At 43.3% G+C, this 13,378-nt stretch overlaps 2 protein-coding genes across 2 annotated transcripts in view; one reads left to right on the top strand and one right to left on the bottom strand.

The window, feature by feature from the left end:
• Nucleotides 1-13,378, top strand: part of LOC126378458 (uncharacterized) — a 240,106-nt gene that overhangs the window by 203,291 nt on the left and 23,437 nt on the right. The window lies entirely within an intron of this gene.
• The window catches only part of LOC126378348 (methionine--tRNA ligase, cytoplasmic), a 51,543-nt gene that overhangs the window by 25,831 nt on the left and 12,334 nt on the right, over nucleotides 1-13,378 (bottom strand). Inside the window, exons 11-23 of the mRNA XM_050026615.1 lie at nucleotides 11,866-11,976; nucleotides 10,692-10,758; nucleotides 9,931-10,095; nucleotides 9,018-9,119; nucleotides 8,148-8,265; nucleotides 7,228-7,298; nucleotides 6,930-7,027; nucleotides 6,236-6,384; nucleotides 5,499-5,631; nucleotides 4,486-4,626; nucleotides 3,955-4,090; nucleotides 3,048-3,110; nucleotides 2,242-2,415 (exon numbers count right to left, since the gene is read on the bottom strand). Of these exons, the coding sequence (XP_049882572.1) occupies nucleotides 2,242-2,415; nucleotides 3,048-3,110; nucleotides 3,955-4,090; nucleotides 4,486-4,626; nucleotides 5,499-5,631; nucleotides 6,236-6,384; nucleotides 6,930-7,027; nucleotides 7,228-7,298; nucleotides 8,148-8,265; nucleotides 9,018-9,119; nucleotides 9,931-10,095; nucleotides 10,692-10,758; nucleotides 11,866-11,976 (1,528 nt within the window). The remainder of the gene's footprint in view (nucleotides 1-2,241; nucleotides 2,416-3,047; nucleotides 3,111-3,954; nucleotides 4,091-4,485; nucleotides 4,627-5,498; nucleotides 5,632-6,235; nucleotides 6,385-6,929; nucleotides 7,028-7,227; nucleotides 7,299-8,147; nucleotides 8,266-9,017; nucleotides 9,120-9,930; nucleotides 10,096-10,691; nucleotides 10,759-11,865; nucleotides 11,977-13,378) is intronic.

The following is a 13,378-nucleotide window of genomic DNA, read 5'->3' as shown; positions in this document are numbered from 1 at the left end:
CATTTTGAACATTGACCAGGCATTTTGAACATTGACCAGGCATTGTGAACATTGACCGGTCATTGTGAATAGGTTGGTCCTGAGGGCATTTTGAACATTGACCGGTCAGAGTGAATAATGACCGGTCAAAGTGATTAGTCATTTTGAACATTGACCGGTCATTTTGAACATTGACCAGGCATTATGAACATTGACCGGTCAAAGTGAATAATGACCGGCAAAGTGATTAATCATTCGGTCTTAAATACAGTGACCAATTCCTGAGGGCATTTTGAACATTGACCAGGCATTGTGAACATTGACCGGTCAAAGTGAATAATGACCGGTCAAAGTGGTTAATCATTCCGTCTTAAGTACGTTGACCAATTCCTGAGGGCATTTTGAACATTGACCGGTCATTTTGAACATTGACCAGGCATTGTGAACATTGACCGGTCATTTTGAACATTGATCGGGCATTATGAACATTGACCAGGCATTGTGAACATTGACCGGTCAAAGTGAATAAGTTGGTCCTGAGGGCATTTTGAACATTGACCGGTCAGAGTGAATAATGACCGGTCAAAGTGATTAGTCATTTTGAACATTGACCGGTCAAAGTGAATAATGACCGGTCAAAGTGATTAATCATTCGGTCTTAAATACATTGACCAATTCCTGAGGGCATTTTGAACATTAACCAGGCATTGTGAACATTGACCGGTCAAAGTGAATAATGACCGGTCAAAGTGATTAATCATTCCGTCTTAAGTACGTTGACCAATTCCTGAGGGCATTTTGAACATTGACCGGTCATTTTGAACATTGACCAGGCATTGTGAACATTGACCGGTCAAAGTGAATAAGTTGGTCCTGAGGGCATTTTAAACATTGACCGGTCATTTTGAACATTGACCGGTCATTTTGAACATTGATCGGGCATTATGAACATTGACCAGGCATTTTGAACATTGACCGGTCATTTTGAACATTGACCAGGCATTACGAACATTGACCGGTCAAAGTGAATACTGACCGGTCAAAGTGATTAGTCATGCCCTCATAAATACATTGACCACTTCCTGAGGGCATTTCGAACATTGACCGGTCATTTTGAACATTGACCAGGCATTTTGAACATTGACCAGGCATTGTGAACATTGACCGGTCATTGTGAATAGGTTGGTCCTGAGGGCATTTTGAACATTGACCGGTCAGAGTGAATAATGACCGGTCAAAGTGATTAGTCATTTTGAACATTGACCGGTCATTTTGAACATTGACCAGGCATTATGAACATTGACCGGTCAAAGTGAATAATGACCAGTCAAAGTGATTAATCATTCCGTCTTAAGTACGTTGACCAATTCCTGAGGGCATTTTGAACATTGACCGGTCATTTTGAACATTGACCAGGCATTGTGAACATTGACCGGTCAAAGTGAATAAGTTGGTCCTGAGGGCATTTTGAACATTGACCGGTCATTTTGAACATTGACCAGGCATTGTGAACATTGACCGGTCATTTTGAACATTGATCGGGCATTATGAACATTGACCAGGCATTATGAACATTGACTGGTCAAAGTGAATAAGTTGGTCTTGAGGGTATTTTGAACATTGACCGGTCATTTTGAACATTGACCAGGCATTGTGAACATTGACCGGTCATTATGAATAAGTTGGTCCTGAGGGCATTTTGAACATTAACCGGTCAGAGTGAATAATGACCGGTCAAAGTGATTAGTCATTTTGAACATTGACCGGTCATTTTGAACATTGACCGGTCATTTTGAACATTGACCGGTCATTTTGAACATTGACCAGGCATTATGAACATTGACCGGTCAAAGTGAATAATGGCCGGTCAAAGTGATTAATCATTCCGTCATAAATACATTGACTACTTCCTGCGGGCATTTTGAACATTGACTGATAATTTTGAACATCGACCGGTCATTGTGAACATTGCCGGTCAAAGTGATTAAACATTCCCTCATAAATGCATTGACCACTTCCTGAGGGTATTTTGAACATTGACCGGTCATTTTGAACATTGACCGGGCATTATGAACAATGACCGGGCATTGTGAATAATTACCAGTCAAAGTGATTAATCATGTCTTAAGTACAGTCATTGTCAATAATGACCGGGCATTGTATAATTTTTTTTTTACATTTTTTTTTTGTTTTTGTGTTCGTGTCCTTAATATGTTATGTATAGATATTTCTACCATGAAATAAATGGTTCATTAAAATTACCTGTTCAGCAATAGCCTTCTCTAAGCCAGCTACATCCCCGGCCGCCGCTGCAGGGGGGCCAGGCTGCGCTTGCGCCGCCGTTAGTTGCTTCTTTAACTCCAGCAGCTTGGCTACCTCTGGCTGCCACACTGATTTGTCCTTCGTTGATGCTTTTAGTTGGCGGACTTTTTCGCCCTATAAATATTAATAATAATAATATCTGTTTTTATGTGTGTTTTTTTTATTTGTTTTTGGTTTTTTGTAACAGCCTCCGTGGTCTAGTGGTTAGAGCGTTAGGCTCACGATCTGGAGGTCCGGGTTCGATTCCCGATGGGGACATTGTCGAAATCACTTTGTGAGACTGTCCTTTGTTTGGTAAGGACTTTTCAGGCTTGAATCACCTGATTGACCGAAAAAGTAAGATGATTCCGTGCTTCGGAGGGCACGTTAAGCCGTCGGTCCCGGCTATTAGCCGTAAAAAACACTTCCACCAACCCGCAGTGGAGCAGCGTGGTGGAGTATGCTCCATAACCCCTCTGGTTGATTGAGGGGAGGCCTGTGCCCAGCAGTGGGACGTATATAGGCTGTTTATGTATGTATGTTGTTTTTTTTTTTAAATAGCACTCACCAGCGGCTGAGCTAGGTTCAACCTCATCCCCTCGGTCTTACTTTAGTCTTAAATCGTATAGCTTCAGACGTCACACACACAGATGCGCGTGTACGATATTCTGTAGTGTCTGTGTAAAACGAGGTGTTTTATTTATTTGTATGAAGTGTCCGGGGTATGGCTAATAGTGAAATAACAACGTAATAGTTACTGGGCTTACCTGTGCCGCTACAGCGGCCTCCAACTCGGCGACGTTAGCATTTGACTCCACATCACCGTTTTGCTGTAAAAATGCAATACCGACATTTTAGAATTTTTAATGCACATTTATCAACAACATCATGAATTTGATCGCGGTATGTTCGCCTTAAAAAGAAAAATAAAACCTAGGCTTACTCCCGTAAGTAAGTCGGAAAAGGCCTAGACTTACACACGTAAGTAAGTCTGTAAAGACAGGCCTAGAATTATACCCGTAAGTAAGTCGGAAAAGGAAGTCCTAGGCTTACACGTGTAAGTAATTCGGTAAAAAAGGTCTAGGCTTACACCCGTAAGTCGGGAAATAAGGGTTAGGCTTACACCCGTAAGTAAGTCGGGAAAGAAATGTTTTTTTTACATAAAGTAAGCATGAGCACATGAACAGATATTTTGACAAATGCAAAATATTATCTGGTATTTCATTGTAAAAACGTATACATAACCCCAAAAAAAGATGCATTTAATTTACTTAATCTTGAATTTTGAAAGGCAATTTTATTTGTATTCCTTGTAGTAGGAATTCAAATTCAAAAATATCTTTATTCAGTAGGTAACATAATTACACTTTGATTCGTAAATTTTTACATAACGAACGTCTCATCCGCCTAAAACTACTGCAGCTTCTCACAACCTGTATAGCCGGGGAAAAGAAGCTGCAAGAAAAACCTCGGCACAGGGCCCTAGACGTTCTTTAAAAAAATAAATAAACATAAAATATTGTTGTACAATTGAGTAATTTAGCTGCCTAATATCAGTTCTCAGACAGTTAATCCCATGCATTCATATCTTCTAAATAATCATTAACTTTGTAATAACCTTTTTTGTAAAGTTTCTGTTAGTCAATCACTCCTTTTATTTTGTTGTGAACCAACCTGTGCTCGTTCGTTTTGCGTGCCGGCGTACTTCTTCTTCAGCTCCTCGAGTCTCTCGGGCTCCAGTTTGCTGAACAGGGGCTCCGGCTTGCCGATCACGTGACCAGCGGGGAGGTACTGGATCAGACCCGGTTTACTGCAATGCGGTATTACAATACAATACAAAAACCCGGTTTACTGCAATGAGGTATTACAATACAATACAATGCCATATCATAATCATATAATTTATTGCGTTCCACATGGTAGGAGGTTGGTAATATAAGGTGAGTAACACGTATGGACCCGGATTGTACACAGCAATTTAAAGGATAGTTACAGCATATTTTTAGGCTTAAACATAATAAGTGTGAACAAGTATACATACAACACAGCCTCCGTGGTCTAGTGGTTAGAGCGTTAGGCTCACGATCTGGAAGTCCGGGTTCGATTCCCGTTGGGGACAAGTCCGGAGGATACGAGGGGGGGGAGGGTTCACGTAGTTGGGGACTCGTAGAGGTGGGGGAGGAGATGCGCCGACACTTAACTTACTCTGGGTTCAACAGCGGCATGTCCTTCAGCCCAAGCTGGTCCCGCAGCCGGCGCGCCGTGTCGGGCATGTACGGGGAGATCAGCGCCAGCAGCAGCGCCACCAGCTGGCAGCAGAGACCTATTGTTGTCCTGCCGCGTTCCCTGCGGATACGAAATTAGAATAGAATAGAAATAGTTTATTATGAAAGGACGCCACACACAAAAAAAAAAGACAACAACATCATATGAAATTTCCACTAAAACAATAACAGAAAAGCAAAACGGTTGTTAGTCGAAATGATCACAAGGTGGTGGTGGACGTCCTGAGATAAAAGGGCCTCACTCAGCACAAGTCGCGGCGGTAAGAACCCGTTATTATGTGCTTTAATTGTGAACCACGAATTCCCGTTGGGGTACAGACACCACGGATATCCACTTCACACCACGCTTTTTCCACTCTCATCAAACACTTCATGCATGGTCGCCGGTTTAGAGCAGTACTCTTGACCTGGTCTTTTCTTAAAATATCCTGGATCTGATCTGGTACATACGCCTAGGTCTTCCTCTTCTCCTCTTCCAACTTTACCACTTGGATGCAGCCCGCAGTAGTTTGTGGGAACCGTAGTAGCCCACTTGGTAGAACGCCTCTCACTTTAATGTCGCAGGTGTCGAACAGTTGTCGAATTTGTTTTCGAATTCATGTTTGGATCATAAATGATTATCACGTGCTCAGCGGTGAAGGGAAACATCGTGAGGAAACCCACATTCCCGAGAAATGCAGGAGGTATGTGACCTAACCTGTATTGGGCTGGTTTCCCCTTCGCGAGTTGGAAGGTCAGACAGGCAGTCACTTTTAAAAAAAACCGGACCTGTCAAATCTGGTTAGGTGAGCAGACCCTGTGAAAAACGGGATAATGCTAGGGAGATAATGTTTGTTGTTCTTCTTCTTATCGTGTGGGTTATGAGGTGGATTACCAACAGCATCAGCGCTGGTGTCAGGGTTTGTTGTTTATGTATGTTTGTGTGTATCTCACTTGTCGTCGTCAGTCCCCTTGAGCAGCACCCAGGGCTGCGCGGCCTGCATGTGCTGGTTCCCGCGCCGCGCCACACCCAGCACCGCGCGCAGCGCCTCCCGCAGCCGCCCGCGCTCCATGTGCTGCACGTACGCTGGACACACCTCATGACGTTAGTTGAGACTTTGGCAAGTGTCGCATGAGAAGTCATTAACCATGACCATGAATTGCATGGGACCCGTGGACTCCCAGGAGTTTAAAATGGCCGCATTCATCTTAATAAAGATTTTGGCAAAATGGTCTTTTACGAAGCTGGGCTTTTGAGGATGTGGTCTTTTGGGAAGATGTAATTTTTGGGAAATTTTTAGTAACTGAGCTTTTGGCAAGATAACATACATACATACATAAACTCACGCCCGTAATCCCAAATGGGGTGGGCAGAGCCACAAGTAATCAAAGACAACTTGCAGCCACTGTTGATACGAAGTCCTAAGATAGATATGATGAACCTGACAAGATAAGTCTTTTAAGAACGTAGGTCTTTTAAGAACATAAGTCTTTTGAGAATATGGTCTTTTACGAAGCAAAACTTTTGAGGAGATGCACTTTTGGAAAGATGGGCTTTTGGGAAAACGGCATTTTTGGGAAAGTTTGAGTAACTGAGCTTTTGAGAAGATGGACCTTTGGGAAGCCAAAAGGACTATGGACTTACCTAGTAGAAAACTTTATGAAAGAGTTGTCCTTATGAATGCGCTTACCTAGTACATCCCTGTTGACAAGAGCGACCAGCTCGAGGTCCTGGGCAGTGAGCGTCATCTCCGGCAGGACGCCCTTGAACGAGTTGGCGCAGAAGCTGAGGGAGCGATGGCAGAAGTTGCCCAGGTTGTTGAGCAGCTCCGAATTATTTCTAGAGGGGAATTGTGATGAATTAGTTACCATAACAGCCTATACAGGGTGTTAGTGACATCGAAACGAAAACTTTGAGGGATGGCGCAGACCATGATTCTGAGTTTATATCAAGTAGAATTTTCCGTCGCAAAAATATGGAATGGAAAATAATTTAACAAAACACTAAAATTTTAACGAAGGAAAATCGACTTGATATCAACTCAGAATCTCAGTATTCATTACGATGTCACTAACACCCTGTATACGTCCCACTACTGGGCACAGGCCTCGCTGCAATCAACCGGAGGTGGTATGGAGCATCCACCATGCTGCTCCACTGCGGTTTGGAGGAGGGATTTGGGCTAGTAGCCCGGGGAAGACCTAGAAGGACGAATATTGGCCAAATTGGAGATGTCCTTAGGAAAGGTTCAGTATCATTTTTTGTTTAGTAACTGAATGTAGAGGCAAGAGAAGTGTCAGGATCGAAGCAAGTGGATTTGCAGTCTCTGCTTATCCCGGTGGGAAATGGGCGGGAGTTTATGTATGTAAGGTAACGCAACATACCTGGTGCCGAGTTCCACCCAACTGAAGCTGGAGTCGGAGGTTTCAGGCCGTATGCTGGCCAGGTAGAACCGCCACACGTCCGACGGGATTCCCGTGTCCTGTAGATACAATCATGTGATCAGCGTGTAGTGTCCTAACGAAACTAGGGATCACAAAGTGAATTTTGTGATATGTCCCCACCGGGATTCGAACCCGGGGCCTCCGGATCGTGAGCTTAACGCTCAACCACTGGACCACGGAGGCCAACCGTAGCTGATGAGATAGGTCATCGACCTCATAACAGTAACAAGTTCCTTACCTGGGCATCAGTACCGAAGACCCCGACACCTCTTGATTTAGAAAATTTCCCTTCTTCGTAATTCAGATATTCTGAAAAAAAAAACATCTCCTTAGCGTTATCTTGTTTTCACAGGGTCCGCTAACCTAACCTGATTTGACAGGTCCGGTTTTTTACAGAAGCGACTGCCTGTCTGACCTTCCAACCCGCGAAGGGAAAACCAGCCCAATACAGGTTAGGTCACATACCTCCGAAACGCATTTCTCGGGTATGTGGGTTTCCTCACGATGAAAAAAGAAATATTTTTACCATTAAATGTGTAAGTTTGCAGGGTTGAATAATGATTCTCTGGAAAAGGTGATTCAGTACTTCGGAGGGCATATTAACCAGTTGGTCCCGGCTATCAGCCGTAAAACACCTCCACCAACCCGCAGCGGATAGTAGATTTATTCCCTAAAGATCGGAATGAAAAAAACTTAAAAAAACTTATTTTCAATCAAAACTGCCTTTTTCCAACTGGCTGCATTTCTCTTTCGTAACTCATCCTTCAGACGGGATACACTCCACGTTGCTCCATATTTTACAGCAATTCATCGTGTATTTGAGTAGCTCGGTGGCGCAGCGGTTAACGCGCTCGGTCTGCGATTGTTGAAGTAAAGCAATCCGTTGGTCCCGGCTGCATTAGCAGTCGTTAATAACTATCAATCCGCACTGGGCCCGCGTGGTGGTTTAAGGCCCGATCTCCCTATCCATCCATAGGGAAGGCCCGTGCCCCAGCAGTGGGGACGTTAATGGGTTGATGATGATCGTGTATTTTAGCTGGACAGTAAGGAACACTCAACAGTGAGCACATTTGAAGAACATTTGAGCTTAAAAATCTTCATTGCTTTAATGTGGCCTTTTTAGCCACCTAGGGCTATATTAGATAAATTGATTCGTACCGGTAGCAAAGATGTGGTCGACCAAATGGTGCCCCTCGTTGACTCCGATCAACGTGGCCGGGAACATTATCACGTGGAACGGAACGTTGTCTTTCGCCATGAACTGGTACAGCTTTACCTGTAACGGAACGTTAGAAAAAATATATTTCTTGTTTTCTTTAAACCGGCGTGCGTGTATGAAGCGATTGATATATGTGGAGGAAGCAAGAGAAGTGTGTCAGGATCGGAGCAAATGGAATTCTATAGTCTCTGCTTACCCCGGTGGGAAATAGGCGTGAGTTTATGTATGTATGTATGTTGTTTTCTTTAACAGCATAAAGTTCTGCAGGTGAAGGAATTAGTCTTTGATAGACAAGAATGGAGAATGCTACACCGACAAGAGCGTGTCTCTTAAATTAGTGATGTGAAAATGTTAGGGCAACCTCAAGAAGCAGTTTTTGCTTGAGTCTTCATTGTGAAAGTGTCTCGTTACTATACAGGGTGTTAGTGACATCGTAACGAATACTGAGGGGGATGATTCAGACAATGATTCTGAGTTGATATAAAGCGGAATTTACCGTCGCAAAATTTATGTTCTTATTTATATTTTTTTCAATTCTATACTTTTGCAATGGATAATTCCACTTGATATTAACTCAGAATAATGAGTTAAATCTTCCCCTACAGTATTCGCTTCGATGTCACTTACACCCCGTACAAGTACATATAGGTAGTCATACAAGTAGGTATCGGTGTTAGTGACACCGTAACAAGTACTGAAGAGGATGAGTCAGACCATGATTCCGAGTTGATATCAAGTGGGATTTCCTGTCGTAAAATTAATAAAAAAATTCAGTTCTATACTGTTATGTTAGTTATTCATAATCTTACGTCATATTCCTTATCAGGTTTCCACCACGCCTCATACTGCTTGGTGAGACACTGGGTGATGCTGAAGTAGCCAATGGGCGCGTCGAACCACACGTAGAACACCTGCAATCATACAAATCAGAATCATTCAACATGTTACGCGAATTTGAGGTTTACGCGGTTATTGTCATAATTAAAACACACACGGGTTCTTACCGCGTTAATCAGGGATATGAGACTCCCATCCCTGAGTCAGGAGTCTCATATCCCTGATTAACGCGGTAAGAACCCGTTATTGTGTGTTTTAATAATACGCAAGTTTCCAACTAGTCAAATCAGTTACTTTTTACTTAACGTTGCCACATACATTGCTTCTCTTTATTTTGATCAGAATAATAATGGGTCGAAGATGTAATTGTGTCTGGGTGTAATAAAAAGGGTCATCATTTATACCCAAAAAAAAGGTAAAAGATGCATATGTCTGTTATCCATGAATATTAGAAGGTTAAACGACGGAAAATCTCACGTGCTAAGCAAGTGTCACGGCATTATGCTGTAGGAGATCCTTTTTTTGGACGCCCTCCACAATGTGTAGTTTAGATGATTGATATATTTTTAATTATTTTTGTTTTATTGTTTTTTAAGTAAATTTAAATTTGTTAATGTGGCCAAACTTAAAATTACTTAACCTAGAACCCACTCCGCGTCAAACCTGGCCCAAAAGTGCCCATGACACTAGCAGCGTTACCGCGCTGGATTGCCACGGACAACCTCTGAGCCAAGTAAGACCCGGAGCGGGGGTGTTGCCAATATAGAAATAAATTATTTTTCTTCCTTTCAAAACCGTTACAGCGCCATCTATATTGTTTTTGAGGAAGGTAGCCTGGAAAGTTCGTCATAGGGGTAAAATTGTGAGCTTATATTGAATGCGTACCTTATTCCCGTACTGCGGCAGCGGCACGGGCACGCCCCACTTGAGGTCGCGCGTGACGGCACGTGCCCGCAGCGGCTCGCGCAGCCACGCGCGGGTGACGGCACGTGCCGGGGCCGACCAGTTCGCGGACGCGCCCGATATCCACGTGCGGAGGGGGGGTTCGAGCTGGGGGAGGGGAACATATTTATTTATTCAAGGACTAGCTTTTGCCCGCGACTTCGTCCGCGTGGCGTGTTATAGAAGAGAGATCTTTGTGTGTGTGGGAGTGCATGTCAAAATCTAAACTGCATAACTTATGCAGTTTAGATTTTTTCATACAAATGTTTTTTCCCGCTAACTCCCGTTCCCGTGGGAATTTTGCAATATCCTGTTGCAACTAAGCTTTAAGTTTACTATGGTACCTGCATGCCAAATTTCAAGCGTATAACTTAAGCAGTTTAGATTATTCATACAAAAGGATGTTCCGCTAATTCCCGGTCCTATGGGAATTTCGGGAATTCCTTTCTTAGTGCACCTCTACGGTACCTAAGCTACATCCCTTCCAAATTTCAAGTGCCTACGTTTAGCGGTTTAGGCTGTGCGTTGATATGTCAGTCAGTCAGTTTCTCCTTTTATATATTTAGATAAGAAAATGACAGGTATAACTTAAATGTGGCTGCAGGAATCGGGGCCATTAACATCCTCGACTTGAGGACTGTATCTACGGCAGTGGTATATCAATGAGTGAACATCTTAGAATGAGAGTGTTAGAGTCTACTTACTTGCCCAAGTTCTATGAACAGTTGTTCACTAGGTTTTATTGTTGGTGGATGGCCGCATACTTTACATCTGAAACGAATTTGTAAGTTAGAGTCAATTTCACATACAGGGTGTTAGTGACATCGTAACGAATACTGAGAGGGATGATTCAGACCATGATTCTGAGTTAACACCAAGCGGAATTTCCTGTCGGAAAATTCATAAAATTTTTAATGTTTTTTAAAAATAATTTACCATACTTTGCGACGGAAAATTCCACATGATATTAACTCAGAATAATGAGCTGAATCATCCCCCTCAGTATTCGTTACGATGTCACTTACACCCCGTACAAGTGCATACAGGTAGCTATACGAGTGCGTATGGGTTTTAGTGACGCCGTAACGAATACTGAGGGAGATGATTCAGACCATGATTCTGAGTTGATATCAAGTGGAATTTTCCGTCGCAAAATTAAGGTTTTTTTTTAGTTTTGTTTTTATTTTCAATTTTTTTTAATTATTTCCAATTCCATATTTTTGCGACCTTAGAATCATGGTCTGAATCATTCCTCAAAGTTTTCGTTACGATGTCACTAACACCCTGTGTTGAAGATCACATAAAATATTTAGTTACATTAAACGCCTAAACCTTTTGTTTTCACGCAAAACATTGATATTTGTGGTTGCTTTGACTTTTATGTCAGGCGTTCCTATATGTGTCCAGGAAGGGAGTTTCCCTTTTATATTACAAGCTGAACTGGCAACGATCAACATCGTCTTTCATGTCATCATCATCATCATCACCAGCCCATTAACGTCCCCACTGCTGGGGCACGGGCCTTCCCTATGGATGGATAGGGAGATCGGGCCTTAAACCTCCACGCGGGCCCAGTGCGGATTGGTGGCTATTAACGACTGCTAATGCAGCCGGGACCAACGGCTTAACGTGCCTTCCGAAGCACGGAGGAGCTCGAGATGATTTCTTTTTTTTTGTGATCACCCATCCTATGACCGGCCTTTGCCAAAGTTGCTTAACTTCAACAATCGCAGACCGAGCGCGTTTACCGCTGCGCCACCGAGCTCCTCATAATCGTTTCATCGTTTTTCATTTAATCCCGATGAATTCCTATTCACCCTGTATGGAGAGTGCAGAGTAATCGGGTCGTCGGGTTACAGTTTCCATCACCATAGTTACCTGGGTTGTATGAGTTCGACAGCGTTGATCAGCTTCCCGCACTTGTCGCACTGGTCCCCGCGGGCGCCCTCGTACAGGCACCCTGGGTGCGGACACGTGCCCTCCACGAACCTTCACACAAAACAACCGTGCTAAGGCGCTAGTTTCCGTGTGGGTTGTGAGGTGGAATACTAGCCTCATCAACCCTGGTGTCAGGGTTACTATTGAGCCGCCAAAGGCCCCTGACATGGCTCATGTAACGACTACTTACTTACATCAGTAAGTAGTAACCGGGACCAACGGCTTAACGTGCCTTCCGAAGCACGGATCATCTTACTTTCGGACAATCAGGTGATCAGCCTGTAATGTTCTAACCAAACTAGGGATCACAAAGTGAATTTTGTGATATATGTCCCTACCGGGATTCGAACCGGGGCCTCCGGACTAGTCAAATCATTTACTTTTTACTAAACTACAAACTACGAAATAGGCTACTTGACGACCTAGGCAAACGAGATACTTTTTACGAAACATCAAAACGAAACATCATATCCATCTTTGGACTTCGTATCAACAGTGGCTGCAAGTTGTCTTTGATTACTTGTGGCTCTGCCCACCCCATTAGGGATTACGGGCGTGAGTTTATGTATGTATGTATGTATCAAAACGAAAGTTTTCTTTGGAGTTGTATTCAGAAATCAGAATCATTTAATCAACGTAATTATCATGGATAAACTTGTTGAGGGTCAACATAACATTTTTGAATTTACGTCATTTCGCAAGATGTTATGGCTGAGAAGAAATGACAAGAAACTGCAACAGCAACACATCTTTTAAAAACCAATGAGGGTATACATAACAAGTTATTTAATAACTAGAGGAACACATTCAATACCAGACATTTTTATCATTTAGGTAGTCATTAATCTTATAGTATGGAAATACTGTCCTGTGACGTCATCAACAAAGAAGGTCAAACGTCGTAATCAATTATACTTAACTCACAAATAAAATTCGAAAATAAGTCAAAAAGTAAAACGCGATTGGCTTTTTTATCATCTTAGATTGGCTTCTATTTCTGGGTTAGCATTTTATATTTTAGGTATTTGACCCAGGGGGACCTGTGGACGGTGGTCGGGGGACCGCCGTCCACAACATAGGTCTCGTGCTGTAGGGCTCCCCAAGTGTTCCGGGCAGCCCTCGGCGGAGGGGGAGGCGCTTGACGCGCTCCCATGGGTGCTGGGCCCCAAAAGGCATCCGCCGGCGGGAACGCGGTTGTGTGCAATTGCGTTCCCGTATCCCCGCCACAGGGCGGCAAGGAGGAACACCGTTGGGTTTTAGTGCACGTCGCGCCCCCCGGGCGGCGTGGTATGCGTAATGCATTACCCAACGTTAAAAAAAAAAGTTATTTGACCCAGTCAAATACCCTATTACGTATGAAAAAAACATAATAGTGGGTCGTATACGTGGGTCGAATACTGAGGGGGATGATTCAGCTCATTATCCTGAGTTGATATCAAGTGGAATTTTCTGT

Source organism: Pectinophora gossypiella, chromosome 26 (assembly GCF_024362695.1).
Source record: "Pectinophora gossypiella chromosome 26, ilPecGoss1.1, whole genome shotgun sequence".
NCBI classification, from domain to species: domain Eukaryota; kingdom Metazoa; phylum Arthropoda; class Insecta; order Lepidoptera; family Gelechiidae; genus Pectinophora; species Pectinophora gossypiella.
Note: the sequence above shows the minus strand (reverse complement) of the source record. Positions and strands in the feature narration are given on the sequence as shown.